Source organism: Lissotriton helveticus, chromosome 4_1 (assembly GCF_964261635.1).
Source record: "Lissotriton helveticus chromosome 4_1, aLisHel1.1, whole genome shotgun sequence".
Classification (NCBI taxonomy): domain Eukaryota; kingdom Metazoa; phylum Chordata; class Amphibia; order Caudata; family Salamandridae; genus Lissotriton; species Lissotriton helveticus.
The window spans coordinates 2,070,292,500-2,070,308,364 of record NC_136063.1 but is presented as its reverse complement, the minus strand read 5'-3'; the positions used below and the strand labels follow the sequence as shown (position 1 = coordinate 2,070,308,364).

The following is a 15,865-nucleotide window of genomic DNA, read 5'->3' as shown; positions in this document are numbered from 1 at the left end:
GTCCCACTCATTCATAGCGACGTCATCGACGTCGTCATCAGTATTGCGAGGATCAGGATCCTCGTTGCCAGTATCAGGACGAGTACAACCCGGTGACGCGGGTGGAACAGGTGCAGGTGGTTGAGGAAGTTGAGGTTGAGGCTGTGGAGGAAGTTGAGGTGCTGGAGAGGCAGGTGTAGAAGGAGGGAACCTGCGGTTATAGTCATCTAGCATGCGCTGCAGGTTCGTGACCAAAGATAATGGTATCTGCGTAACCGGTTCCGAAGTAACTGGTTCTGATTCATCAACAGGAAATAATTCGTTCCCATCTTTGACGTTATCCACTTCGTCACCCTCATCACTATACTCCTGGCACTTAATGTGCAAATCAGATGGACTGGATGCCTGTCTGAATAGTTGTTCCACCTCTGAATCGTTTCCGGATTCTTCCTCACCAGACTGAAACAATTGATCTGGGAGATGAGTTCCACTTCTCACTTGACTCAGTTGAATGAGAGGTACTCTCCTCAAAGAAGAAGCAGTAACCACTGTATAAATGGCAGCTGTGGTCAAAGGTTGATGAGACGTCAACGAGCCCGTTGACGTAAATGCGGCAGTGTTAGAATCAACCTGAGGCGTCTTCGTCGTTGACATAGATGTAATCGACGCTGAAATTGAAGGCTTTTTCTTCGTCGACGATGATTTATTTTCCGTCGACGGAGCCGTCGACGAGATCGGAGCCTTACCCGTCGACAAAGATGTAGACGTCGACGAGATAACAGCCGTCCACGATGATATGGTGGCCGTCGACGGAGGCGCCGTCGACGAGGCAACCGTCGACGATGATGGGCCCGTCGACGAGCTGCTTTTAGATGATGACTTTATCTTCGTCGACGGGGTCCGCGTCGACGATGATTTCTTCGTCGACGATTTTGATTTGACACTCGGCGACGAGATCTGCACAATAGAAGAAATGGGTCTCACCTCCTGGGCTGTCGTCGACGAGGTGATCGTCGTCGACGTAGCACTGGTTGATATAGTACATGTCGTCGTCGACGTAGCGGCCACAGTCACTGACTTCGTCGTCGCTGAAGACGTCGACGAGCCCGTCGACAAGCCAATGCCCGATTTTAAAGTGGAAGGCAAGGCTTTGGGCGCAGACGTCAGAGAACCAGGTCCCGTAGACGTGCCCTGAAGCGAATCCTGTGGGGAGACTGTGAGAAGTTGGCCTGATATGCAGTGCTCACTATTCTAGTGATCACTATGTATCAGTCCAAACAACCCTTATTGATGATTGGTTGTAAGTCAACCTTATAGACCAGCTATCCTAGTAGCATGGATACGAGCAGCTAAGACTCTAGAGGGCGTGTTAAGCCAGCTGTTTTACCATCACATTACCCCTTGAACACCAAGTGAAAGGACACCACACAAGTTGTTATCAAAAATAAAGTGTATTTATTTATAACAAGACTACCCTGGCTCTTTATGAGACAGGGAGCTAAGCACACAACAAAAACTCTTAAAGAAACACTGAAAGTCGCACAATTTACACAGATGCCTGAGGGGCACGAAAAACCATATACTATGAAAGTGGAATGCGAAATTACTAGCAGGTAAGTAATACTTTTCTAGACTTTAGAATCGCTAGGCCTACAATACTACACACTTAGGTTAGGAGCAGGAGGCCTGTGGACGTCGTGTGCAGAGTGGGAACTCTCACGAGTAAGGCGGGAAAAAGTCTATGGATGCTAGCAATTGCAAAGTTACTGTTCTCGGGCGAATCCGACTAGGTGGGTCGAAAACGGGAGTGGATCCGAACACTTAGGGTGTTGGACTATGCTGGAGCACCGGAGTACTCAGTTTACCTAGCCCAGGGGCTGCGGCTGCATAGGGTTGAAGTTGCGCCGGAAACCCTCGTTGAAGAACCAGGAGCCTGAAGAAAGAAGTTGCTGGCAGGCGGCCAGTGAAGAAAGTTCGTGGAGATCCAAGCCTGGATCAGGGAAGGAGAAATCTGTAAGCAGAGGGGACCAAGTTCTGAATCACTAGCCAGTGTTTTAGGTGGGCACCAGGATGGCACCGGACGAAGTCACCTCAGCCAGGTGAGTGGGCGCTGCTGGGCTCTGCAGTCTCTCGGACCAGGAGGCGTTGTCGGCGACCAGGATGGAGGTGCGAGCTGTCCCACGAAGGTACTTGCTGTCGACGTCGCTGGACCCAGGATTGGGGCAACAAGTCTTGGCAAATGCAAGGCCCACGCGGTGGACCTAAAATGGCGTCTTGAGTGGACCAGGAGGGTCCAGGGTGCTTCTCTGAAGAAGGGAAGCAAGGGCCAGTCTGGAGCAACCAGACCAGCAGTGGTTGTCGTCGTGGAGCGTCGTGAGAGGGCCACTAGCCAACGGGCAAGCGACCTGGACAACGCGGTGAGCAGCAAAAAGCAGAAGGGCCCCACGCAGATCTCGTGGATGCAGGGGGGCTGAACTTCGGTGCTGGAGCTGCTCAGGGTCGGGGCTTCTCTTACCCCAAAGCACTCAGTCGAGGGTCACTCGGTGGTCGTGCTGGACAAGCGTCGTGCAGTTCTGAAGATGGCCGGTCCCTCGAGGTCTCGTCACACCCACGAATCTCAGCGTAACTGATGATGTAGGTAGAGGTCAGAGGTGCCAGGGAAGCCAGTTCTCGTCGTGCTGGAGCAGTCTTGATCCGAAGGAGAGACTAGCAACAAACCGCAATGCTTGGTTGGTGCCTGCTGCTGCAGGGTGACTACTCCTTAGTCACAAGGGAGAATCTTGGGAAGAAGTCTTGAGTTGTTTTCGTGGAAAGTAGTTTCAGGATTCAAAGATGATCTAATTTGGAAGGGGGCCTGCTCCTACCTTTATCCTGAAAAAGGGGGCTGGCACGCGACTAAGTCCTGCCCTATGGGTGGGACCAGGAGGGGGGTGGTTACACCCCTCTCCTTTGGCGGGCTTTCCCCAGCTCAGGGTCTGGTGTGCCCCTGGAACTGGTTCAAGCCGGCCTATGCACAGTGAGCACCGGGGTGCCACTTGCAGTCACCTTCCTCTAAAGCCCTGCCTACCTAGAATACACAAAACCCTGTCTGGGACGGTGCTGGCACCGCCCCTGGCAGGAAACCCTTTGTCCTTGCCTCCTGCTCTGGGAGGACTCCCAGCAGCAGGAGGGCAGACTTGTGTCTCGGTGGCAGCATCCATTTTGTGGAGCTAAGGCTCTGTCTGACTTTAACCGGGGTTACAGGTTACATACATGTCGCGTCCCTCTAGAAGGGTGGAATGCTAACCCTGTCGCCAGAATTGGCGAGGGGTTAGTATTCCAATTCGTATGACACCTTACTCGACATGTTTTGATAAAGCGATACCAGAGTTGGCATATAACCGCGAGGATTATAATGCACTTAAGAGTATATGGTATGCGTTATCAGGGAAACGGCTAAGGGATTGATCCCGAAAGCCGCAGACAGGCTCAGCTCATGCCAGAGCACCATCTCACCCGATTCCAAGCACTCTGCCTTCAGGATTGTCAAGGCCTGCCATAGGAGTGACTGATAGGAGATCTGTGTGCCCCTTTTAGGGTTAGATATAGGTATACTATATCTAAAGCAAAGGGTGATTACACCACCTTGCCCCAGCTGTCGTGCAGCCAGTTGTGTCAGATTTGGATGGCCAGCCAGGGGTGGCATAATACATGCTGCAGCCCCTGGTAGGCCCTGGGTACACCTATGCCCTGGGTACCTAAGGTACACTGTACAGGGACTGATAAGGTGACTCAGTATCCAATTAGATATGTACCTAAGGTACATGGAATCCATTTTACAGAGAGAGCAGTAGGCCTGGGGTCCTGAATAGCAGGGCCCCAGGTCAACTAAGTCAGAAAAACAGCAAAACACCAGGCAAAAAGTTGGGGGCAACCATAGTCAGGGATCTACCTTCCTACAGAGACAACCTTGGAGTACTCCAACAGTCTACTTTTCTTCAGAAAAGGAGATGGAACCTCAGTCTCAGACCCACGCTTCCGAGAGTTTTTGGAAACACCAGATGACAAACTTTCTACCTCAGAAACCACAGACTCTGAAGTCTTCAACTTCTGTAGCCACAGAAGGAGACTGGCCTCTCTATCCCTCAGAGTCTTGGGAGGAAAAGTGCGACAGTACTTACAGTTTTTCACCTCGTGGTCTGGGTAGAGACAGTAAATGCATTTTCTGTGTGGATCCTCATGGAAAAGGCGCAGTTTATCACAAGAAGGGCAGGCTTTAAATAAAGATTTCCTATTTGAAGACATTTTCTGAAGAAGAAACAGCTAGAGTTGAAGAAAAACTGAGCAGAGCTCAGTGAGACTCCCTTCACACGACGTGCGGTAGAAAATCTGAGGACTTGGGCTTCTGAGGAGAAGGTTCTAGAGGAGGCTACAGCCTGATTGGCTGGAATGTGAACCAACACATAATGACACTAATATGCTACTAAAGTGAGTTCTCCCTTAGGCTTTTCAATGGGCCTATTATGTTCTATGGTACTTTTGAAATGTACATTTTATTATATTATATGTATGTATATTTTTATTTATAATATTTTTCATGTATACATGCATATTTTACTGCTATTTTATGTACCGTGGGACTCCCACTTCGACGACAGGGGATATTCAAGCATGTGAATCTATGAAAGACACCCCTAATACTGGAGAACATGGTCGTCGTGTTGACGGTCTGGACCAGCACCGAATCAGAGTCTATGGCAGGCAGAAAAGCTTTCAGAGCCAGATGGACCGCTCGAAGCTCCAGCATGTTTATGTGGTAGGACTGCTCCTTGGTCGACCACCGTCCCTGTATCTGGAGGCACCCCATGTGCGCCTCCCAGCCTTGGAGAGACGCGTCCGTCACTTTGGTGTTTTGCTGGTTTTCTGACTTAGTTGACCTGGGACCCTGCTATTCAGGGCCCCAGGCCTACTGCTCTCTCTGTAAAATGGATTCCATGTACCTTAGGTACATATCTAATTGGATACTGAGTCACCTTATCAGTCCCTGTACAGTGTACCTTAGGTACCCAGGGCATAGGTGTACCCAGGGCCTACCAGGGGCTGCAGCATGTATTATGCCACCCCTGGCTGGCAATCCAAATCTGACACAACTGGCTGCTTGACAGCTGGGGCAAGGTGGTGTAATCACCCTTTGCTTTAGATATAGTATACCTATATCTAACCCTAAAAATGGACACACAGATCTCCTATCAGTCACTCCTATGGCAGGCCTTGACAATCCTGAAGGCAGAGTGCTTGGAATCGTGTGAGATAGTGCTCTGGCATGAGCTGAGCCTGTCTGCGGCTTTCGGGATCTATCCCTTAGCCGTTTCCATGATATCGCATACCATATACTCTTAAGTGCATTATAATCCTCGCGGTTATATGCCAACTCTGGTATCGCTTTATCAAAACATGTCGAGTAAGGTGTCATACGAATTGGAATACTAACCCCTCGCCAATTCTGGCGACGGGGTTAGCATTCCACCCTTCTAGAGGGACACGACATGTATGTAACCTGTAACCCCGGGTAAAGTCAGACATAGCCTCAGCTCCACAAGATGGATGCTGCCACCGAGACACAAGTCTGCCCTCCTGCTGCTGGGAGTCCTCCCAGCACAGGAGGCAAGGACAAAGGGTTTCCTGCCAGGGGCGGTGCCAGCACCGTCCGAGACAGGGTTTTGTATATTCTAGGTAGGCAGTGCTTTAGAGGAAGGTGACTGCAAGTGGCACCCCGGTGCACACTGTGCATAGGCCGGCTGAAACCAGTTCCAGGGGCACTCCAGCCCCTGGCCTGGGGAAAGCCCGCCAAAGGAGAGGGGTGTAACCACCCCCCTCCTAGTCCCACCCATAGGGCAGGACTTAGTCGCGTGCCAGCCCCTTTTTGCAGGATAAAGGTAGGAACTGGCCCCCTTCCAAATTAGATCATCTTTGGAATCAAGACACGACTTTCTACGAAAGGACATCAAGATTTCTTCTTCAAGATTCTCCCTTGTGACTAAGGAGTAGTCACCCTGCATCCGCAGGCACCATCTTAAGAACACTGCGGTCTGCTGCAAGTCCTTCCTCCGGAATCTGACTGCCCAGCTCGACGAGAACCGGCTTCCCTGGCACCTCTGACCTCTACCCACCTCTACAGCCAAGCTGAGAACCGTGGGTGCGACGAGACCTCGAGGGACCGGCCATCTTCAAGACTGCACGACTTCTTTCCAGCACGACCGCCGAGGGATCCTCTGGTGAGTGCTTTGGGGTCCGAGTAGCCCCGACCCTGAGCAGCCCCAGCACCGAAGTTCAGCCTTCCAGCATCTCCACGATCTGCGTGGGGCCCTTCTGCTTTTTGCTGCTCACCGCGTTGTTTGGCTACTAGCCCGCTGGCTTGTGGCCTTCTTAACGACGCCCGACGACATCACTGTTGCTGGTCTGGTTGCTCCAGACTGGCCCTTGCTCCCTTCCAAGAGAGGAGCACCCCGGACCCTCCTGGTCCACCCCAGACGCCATTTTAGGTCCACCGCGTGGGCTTGAATTTGCCAAGACTTGTTGCCCCAATCCTGGGTCCAGCGACGTCGAGAGCATCATCCATCGTGGGACAGCTCGTACCTCCATCCTGGTCGCCGACAACGCCTCCTGGTCCGTGAGACTACAGAGCCCAGCGTCGCCCACTCACCTAGTCGAGGTGACTACCATCCGGTGCCCTCCTGGTGCCACCTGACTACTGGCTAGTAGTCACGAACTAGGTCCCCTCTGCTTTCAGGTGTCATCTATCTTCGATCCAGGCTTGGATCACCCGAACAATCTTCACTGGTCGCCTGCCAGCAACTCCTTTCCTTCAGGCTCCTGGTTCGTCAACGGAGAATCCCGACGTCTTTTCAGACCTATGCAGCTGCAGCCCCTGGGCTAGGTAACTTCGGCATTTCGGTGCCTCAGCATAGCCTCACTATCCAAGGGTCCAGATCCACTTTCGTTTTTGACCTACCTAGTCGGGTTCGCCCGAGAACACTAACTTTGTGAATTCTAGTTTCCATAGACTTTGTCCCGCATCCCGCGTGAGAGTGCACACTCTGCACCAGAGTTCCCTAGGCCTCCTGCTAGTAATCTAAAGGTTCAGTAGTCCAGCCCTAGCGATCCCAAAGCCTCTGAGAATCGTTACTTACCTGCTAGTAATTCGCATTCCACTTTTGTAGTATATGGTTTTTCGTGCCCCTCAGGCATTTGTGTAAATTGTGCGACTTGAAGTATTTTTATAAGAGTTTTGTTGTGTGCTTAGCTCCCTGTCTCATAAAGAGCCAGGGTAGTCTTGTTATAAATAAATACACTGTTTATTTTCATAACAACTTGTGTGGTGTCCTTTCACTGGGTGTTCAAGGGGTAATGTGATGGTAAAACAGCTGGCTTAACACGCCCTCTAGAGTCTTAGCCTTAGACTGCTCGTATCCATGCTACTAGGATAGCTGGTCTATAAGGTTGACTTACAACCAATCATCAATAAGGGTTGTTTGGACTGATATATAGTGATCACTAGAATAGTGAGCACTGCACATCAGGCCAACTTCTCACAACCTGCCTGCGGTGTTCAATGCTTCTCCCGTGAACACCGTATTTGTTCAACTGCAACCTCTGGCAGCAGCAAGAAACTGCGAATCCAGCCCACACTGCACCCGCCGAATGGCCCGAGCGGAAAACCACCACGAGGTGGTCACCCCGGCGATCCGGATACGACATCCGGCAACCCCTGACCTGCCTCAAGCCACCAGCCGATGCCTGCAGCCTAAATTCAGAAGGCCCCCCTAACCGCGACCTGGAGTTGGTAAGAAGATCCTAATCCCAAAAGGCACCCCTGTACCAGACGTCCGACGGCCTTGTGGGCCCAAACCAACTGTGCCTAACCAACCCTTAACTTCCCAACTTACCTCTCCAAGCGGTGTTCGCACCCAGAAGTCCTTCGTCTCCATGCCTGCAGTGCTTTTGAAAACCAGAGGTTCTCCATTTAAAACAGAGCACCCGATCTCGAAACAGCACTCTGCACCCAGCCTCCCCCATGCCGCTGAGGGTGCACCTTTTGTGCTACTTTGTTTCCCCCATTTGACCTGACCTTAACCCTAGGAGCTTTCCTCACACAACCCAGTGGCCTGCTTGGCAGCAGCCACCAACCGGTGGCCCCCTATTCCCCCATTGGATAACATTGGGCCTCAACACTTTGCACCCGGCCACCGTAGTGCAGCTGAGGGTGCTACAACAGTGCATCACTGACCCTGGGGGACCCCGGAGTCTAACCCCAGAACCTTAACTCTCGCAGTCGATTACTTACCTGTGAACCGATAACCTGTTTTTCCTCCACAGGATAACAATGACAATTTTCTTCCAAAATAGTTTCTAAGTGTGGAATTTTGAAATCTAAAAATATTCTTTCAAATCGCACAAATAATTAAAAAGTATTTACTTACCTGTTTACAGGAAATGCCCCAGTGCTGAATCCAGGTATCCAGCATGGAGTTAGAAAAGTAACTTAGAAAGTAACTTACCTGTAATTTACTGAAAAAGCCTATTCATTCCAATGTACTGTATTTCCTAAGTGTTGCAACCTGCTGCCTGCCCTGTACATCAAATTAAGTACAAGTTCTATTGCATTTTCAAACTGTTTTATATTCAGCAAGGTATTCCTGGAAAGTATGTATTGCTTACCTGTGCCAGGCTTGCTTGGTTCTAAATGGCAATAATGACAACGGGCACGAAACTATATTCTGAGTTGAGGAATCAAGTACTGCTGGCAGAAATAAAAAGACAGACAACTCTTCCCAAAGGCATCATGCAGGCAAAGGGGAATTCTACAGAAACTTCAAGTGATCTTCTTTCAACCTACTGTGCGTGTGCACACCATTAGCATGGCAACATGAAATCAAGAAACAAGCATTATCAATTGTGAGAAGTTGGCCTGATGTGCAGTGTTCACTATTCTAGTGATCACTATATATCAGTCCAAACAACCCTTATTGATGATTGGTTGTAAGTCAACCTTATAGACCAGCTATCCTAGTAGCATGGATACGAGCAGTCTAAGGCTAAGACTCTAGAGGGCGTGTTAAGCCAGCTGTTTTACCATCACATTACCCCTTGAACACCCAGTGAAAGGACACCACACAAGTGTTATGAAAATAAACAGTGTATTTATTAGAATCACAACAACCCTGTACTCTTTATGAGGACAGGGTGCTAGGCACACAACAAAACTCTTACGAAAATACTTAAGTTAGCACGGTATACACAAATGCCCGAGGGGCACGAAAAACCATATACTTTAAAAGTGGAATGCGAAATTACTAGCAGGTAAGTACAGTACTAATAGGCTTTGGAATCGCTAGGACTGGACTAGGGAATCGTTAGATTACTTCTAGGAGACCTAGGGGACTCGGGTGCAGAGTGTGCACTCTCACGCGGGATGCGGGACAAAGTCTATGGAAGCTAGTAACGCTAAAGTTAGTGTTCACGGGCGAACCCGACCTGGTAGGGAGAAAACAACAGTGGATCCTGACCCTTGGATAGTGAGGCTATGCTGGGGCACCGAAATGCCGAAGTTACCTAGCCCAGGGGCTGCAGCTGCATAGGTCTCAAAAGACGTCGGGAATCCTCGTTGCCGGACCAGGAGCCTGGAAGAAAGATGCTGGCAGGCGACCAGTGAAGATTGTTCGAAGTGATCCAAGCCTGGAACTGGAAGATGGATGACACCTGAAAGCAGAGGGGACCAAGTTCGTGACTACTAGCCAGTAGTCAGTGGGCACCAGGAGGGCACCGGATGGTAGTCACCTCGACTAGGTGAGTGGGCGACGCTGGCTCTGCAGATCTCACGGACCAGGAGGCGTTGTCGGCGACCAGGATGGAGAGGCGAGCTGTCCCACGATGGATGAAGCTGTCGGCGTCGAAGAACCCAGGATTGGGCAACAAAGCCTTGGCTAATTCAAGCCCACGCGGTGGACTCAAAATGGCGTCTTGAGTGGACCAGGAGGGTCCGGGGTGCTCCTCTTCTGGAAGGGAGCAAGGGCCAGTCTGGAGCAACCAGACCAGCAGCAGTGATGTCGTCGGGCGTCGTTCGGAAGGCCACAAGCCAGCGGGCTAGTAGCCAAACAACGCGGTGAGCAGCAAAAAGCAGAAGGGCCCCACGCCGATCGTGGAGATGCTGGGGGGCTGATCTTCGGTGCTGGAGCTGCTCAGGGTCGGGGCTTCTCGGACCCCAAAGCACTCACCAGGAAATTACTCGGCGGACTTGCTGTGCAGAAGTCGTGCAGTCTTGGCAATAGTCGGTCCCTTGAGGTCTCGTCGCACTCACGGTTCTCAGCTTGGCTGTAGAGGTGAGTAGAGGTCGGAGGTGCCAGGGAAGCCGGGTCTTGTCGAGCTGGGCAGTCGGATTCCGGAGGAAGGACTTACAGCAGACCGCAGTGTTCTTGCGATGGTGCCTGCGGATGCAGGGTGACTACTGCTTAGTCACAAGGGAGAATCTTGAAGAAGGAAATCTTGAAGTTCTTTCGCAGAAAGTCGTATCTTGATTCCAAAGATGATCTAATTTGGAAGGGGGCCTGCTCCTACCTTTATCTGGGAAAAGGGGGCTGGCACGCGACTAAGTCCTGCCCTATGGGTGGGACCAGGAGGGGGGTGGTTACACCGCTCTCCTTTGGCGGGCTTTCCCCAGGCCAGGGGCTGGAGTGCCCCTGGAACTGGTTTCAGCCGGCCTATGCACAGTGAGCACCGGGGTGCCACTTGCAGTCACCTTCCTCTGTAGCCCTGCCTACCTGGAATACACAAAACCCTGTCTGGGACGGTGCTGGCACCGCCCCTGGCAGGAAACCCTTTGTCCTTGCCTCCTGCTCTGGGAGGACTCCCAGCAGCAGGAGGGCAGACTTGTGTCTCGGTGGCAGCATCCATTTTGTGGATGCTAAGGCTCTGTCTGACTTTAACCGGGGTTACAGGTTACATACATGTCGTGTCCCTCTAGAAGGGTGGAATGCTAACCCCGTCGCCAGAATTGGCGAGGGGTCAGTATTCCAATTCGTATGACACCTTACTCGACATGTTTTGATAAAGCGATACCAGAGTTGGCATATAACCGCGAGGATTATAATGCACTTAAGAGTATATGGTATGCGATATCATGGAAACGGCTAAGGGATTGATCCCGAAAGCCGCAGACAGGCTCAGCTCATGCCAGAGCACCATCTCACACGATTCCAAGCACTCTGCCTTCAGGATTGTTAAGGCCTGCCATAGGAGTGACTGATAGGAGATCTGTGTGTCCATTTTAGGGTTAGATATAGGTATACTATATCTAAAGCAAAGGGTGATTACACCACCTTGCCCCAGCTGTCGTGCAGCCAGTTGTGTCAGATTTGGATGGCCAGCCAGGGGTGGCATAATACATGCTGCAGCCCCTGGTAGGCCCTGGGTAAATGTAAATTGATACTTGTATAGCGCACTACTCACCCGCAAGGGTCTCAAGGCGCTTGTACGAATACCGCTGTGGAACCCATCCTGGCTTTCCCTGTGAGGTGTCCACTCCTGGGCACCCCCAAGGTGGAGGCCAGGCATCCTTAGCGTTGTGGGGGCCGTTGTGGAGATTAAGCAAGCTATTGCCCAGAGTTGCAGAGTGGGACTCCATGACTGGAATAGGCACCGAGGAGAGAATTATCAGGTCCGTGGAATTTTGAGCCCAAGACCCGCCGAGGCGGGAATTGAACCCTGGTCCCGGGCGAGACCTCTGCATCAGGGTCTGCCGCTCTAACCATTGAGCCACACTTCTCCACATGCCCTGGGTACCCAAGGTACACTGTACAGGGACTGATAAGGTGACTCAGTATCCAATTAGATATGTACCTAAGGTACATGGAATCCATTTTACAGAGAGAGCAGTAGGCCTGGGGTCCTGAATAGCAGGGCCCCAGGTCAACTAAGTCAGAAAACCAGCAAAACACCAGGCAAAAAGTTGGGGACAACCATAGTCAGGGATCTACCTTCCTACATCAATGTAATAGATTTCCCATTTGCGAGAGTTTAAGCTATTGGCATTGAAAATGTCTGCCTTTTATTTATGTGTTTTTAAATACAAAACACACCAAATGCATTGTTATTTATAATGCCAATAGCTCCAACTATTGCAAATGCAAGACCACTTTAAAGAAAGGGGGTGAGGCACCATTAGACTCTGCACACCGTATTCAGGATACATTGAGCAGCGTCTAAAGAAAGGGGCATGGCCAACACAGGGCTGTAAAAATCCCCAAAATGTTACTAGACCCGCAGGTCTAGTAACATGAAAATGTCCTCAACCCAACTAGAACGTACTTGACCTTTGTCTCTGAAAGCCGAACAAACGTGACAAGATAATATTTAAAGGCATCTTTATTGCTCATTCATTTTGTAAATAAAAATGCCTTTAAATCTTTTTTTCGTGTCATATTTGCTCCACTTTCAGAGACAGAGGTCAAAAGTCAGTTTGTCTTCCTGCTCACTGACGTCCGACGTCACGGGTGGCGTGTTCTTCGGACGGCTGGGCGGCGTCCGATTTGTGCACTCGTGAAATTTTCCCACACTGCGGGAAAATTTCGGCCACATTTAAAGGGTTAAAGCAGACCGTGCTGGAAAATTAAATAAAGTGTGGCCGCTATAGTCAAAGCGGACCGTGCTGCAAAATAAATAAGCGCGGCCTCTATAGTTACGTCGGACCCGCAGCCATTTCTATTAAAAATATAAATGCGGGCGGCGTGCTGCCTTCTAGAAAACCCCATCATGGGTGGAATAGTGGAAGATCAATAAAGAAAATAGTGCTCACAGACTAGATAAAGCAGATTGTGTAACAAGTAAAAAGGCCAGCCCTTATGGGAAATTACAAATGCAGAAGGAGATATCAAGGAGGGACTACTAAGCCCATTTATCAATCAAAAGCAACGATTTTGAAAGGACAGTAACAGGAGCCAATTGAAAAGATGGGAGGGAATTGGGCGGAGCTTCTATTCCACACCTTAATACAGCATGCCTCGCAGAGCAGTGCATGCACTGCCCAGGCTCGACCTAAAAGGTGACAAATAAGACTAAAATATACTCTTCCAAGATATTCTAACCTTAACACTGGAATGAGGTTTATCTGGCTTTGGAATAATGTACCTCTTTATAAACAAAATAAAACCTTATACTAAAAAAATGCAACAGTGTTACCAGAAGGGCCCAACTTCCTTATGTAATTTAGACTCAGATGTACATTTCTGTAGATGCACAATTCACATTGTCCTGTTGGTATACATTGGGGGGAGGTATGGGGTGTGGTAGGTTGGGGGGATCGGGGGATGGGAGAGCAGTAGTTTATCAGTTGGGCCACACTTTAATTTGCATAGTAACAATGCATTTTAATTTGTCAAGATTGCACAGCACAGGGGAAACTATTCAAATCATTTTGACATTTTCCTAAAAACTTCTCCTACTGAACATTTGTTTATTAAAAAAAACAAAGACAGTGGGATACAAGTGAGATAGAGCACTACTTGTTCCAACCTCTACTTTTTAACTGAGACTTTCACAATTACCTGCATTGCACTCTTGCCAAGTTTAACGACCTCGAAGAGCATCATGTTTTCAATTCCATTCTGCTGGTGATGACCATTCATCCAATTTGGTCCTCCAGGCTTCCCCATTTCATTTACAACTCCTTTTCCTTTCTCACCAGGGCCTTTCTTCCCCTTTTTACATGTCTAATATAATAATACAAAGGAAAAAAAGTGATTTAATTGGAAAAAAGCAAAAGGTTCTTCCAAAACTCACTATGGAATTAAAGTCTTAGTTTAATACATGTTCAACTTGTCATGTTCATTCACTTTGTTACCAACAAATAATTCCTTCAACAATGGTTTATGTATACATAGCAGGGGCATGACATCTCATTCTAACTGAAAGAATGTGTTGGAGGAACGACATTATAGTCATTACAGTGACTAGTTCCTTCTAACATGATTGATGAAGCTACTTACCTTTGGTAACACTCTTTCTAGTGGATATTCTGCCTAAACTCAGATGCCTCAACTTAGAATATCACCCAGGCTCGATACTGCAACTGGAGATTTTTTTTAGCACTGCTCGTGGGCAGGACTGAGTGGTGCCAGATATAAAATCGCCAGCCCGAGCACCAAGGTTTACCTTATCCTTCTTGGCCTACGGACCTAAACCATAAACAACGGTTGGCAAAAGTGTGCTGATTACTAACGTGGGACCAGTTTTGATATTAAAAGGAAGTCACTACACAGTACGGGACGGTGGGAGGGCAGTTTAGAACCTGCAGTTAGAGTATCAACCAAAAAGTTACAGAAGTGAAGAAACTTTATCTTCTGGTAAGTATTTCTAACTGCAGAATCCCTATTTTAGAACAGATACCCAAGCAGTACCTTGCAAAGGTGAAGAATCATGGAGTGGATTAGAAGAACTAAAGTCTTTTAGAAATGAGCAGGTGAAGTAGCCTTCTGTAGGAAGCTGGCTCTGTATATACTATATCAAAGTGAGGTATAGTGTGCACAGAGTCCAGTGGAACCCCAAAGGTAGGCAGAGGTAAAGTTAGATAGCACCTTATTCTTTAATTGTGGTAGTGTGGTTGAGAAGTAAGGCTTTATCATAGGACAGTGTTAATCACACTAAATCAGCAAATGATTTCACACACTTAAAGACTGAACCTTCAGACCAACTGTTTTTGTATAAAAATATTCTTTTAGTTATTTTATTTCCTAGAACCAAGCAAGCCTGGCACAGGTAAGTGATAAGTACTTTGCAGTAAATATGCAGTTAATAATAGTTTGGATTGCAATTGTAAATGTACTTTGATTTGATTACAGTAGTGGTACTGATAAAGCAATGCTTTTCAGAATACAGTACATATACTTGTATAGGATTTTGAAAAACAGGTAAGTTATGTTATATATGTTATATGTTATAATATGCTTATATAGCGCATGGCTACCCCAGCAATGAGGCGTCCCTGCGCTTGCGGACATGCCTAATTACAGAACGACCAGAGTGGAGGCGGCAGAGTGTCAGCTCGCAGGGGAACCCTAAATAGAAGAAAACAACCAGGTTTTAATGTGTTTTCGAAAGCGTAGATGGTCAGTAATAATACGCACACTTAAAGGGATAGAGTTCCAGAGTTTTGGGGCCAGATACCTAAATGATCGGCCTCCGGCTCTGCACCTCCGGATCTTGATGGTACGGGCAAGAGAAAGGTCCGCAGAGCGGAGAGCATGCGACGAAGCATAGAAGGAACAGATTCCTTGCAAGATTTGAGGGGCCAGGGCAATAAAGCATCTTATGAATAACACAAAGGGTTTTAAATTGAATGCGTGGTTTAACGGGCAACCAGTGTAGCCTACGCAGAACCTGGGAGGTGTGGCAGCGTTTCGGCAATCCTAACCGAATGCGGGCTGCAGCGTTCTGAGCCCTTTGCAGTCTGTTAACGACTGTCAAGTTGGAACCAAGCGTAAGGACATTACAATAGTCTAGATGGGATAAGACCATAGCTTGGACAATTGTCTGTCGGGTGGAGGGTTCGAAAAAGCCGAGAATGGGTTTAAGAGAGCGTAGGCGTCCGTAACAAGTGCCAGCTACTCTTTTGGCATGAGATTCAAGTGTGAGTGAATTGTCTATAATCACACCCAGATTTTTAACTTCCCTCTTGGGGGTGGGAGGCGGGCCCAATGTAGGGGGCCACCACTGCTCATCCCACTTCTGAGTGTCACTGCCAATAAGGAGAACTTCAGTTTTAGAGGAATTCAACGGGAGGTAGTTCTCGGTTAGCCAGCTGAAAATGGGCAATATGTCTTCTTGAAATTTGGCTTGATCCCCCACGGTGTCATTG

General features: G+C 48.9%; 1 protein-coding gene across 3 annotated transcripts in view; it reads right to left on the bottom strand.

The window, feature by feature from the left end:
* The window catches only part of STAG2 (STAG2 cohesin complex component), a 1,493,174-nt gene that overhangs the window by 1,156,385 nt on the left and 320,924 nt on the right, over positions 1-15,865 (bottom strand). For all 3 annotated transcript variants that reach the window (XM_078688751.1, XM_078688750.1, XM_078688752.1), the window contains one exon: positions 13,557-13,721. In XM_078688751.1, coding sequence (XP_078544877.1) covers positions 13,557-13,721 — 165 coding nt within the window. The remainder of the gene's footprint in view (positions 1-13,556; positions 13,722-15,865) is intronic.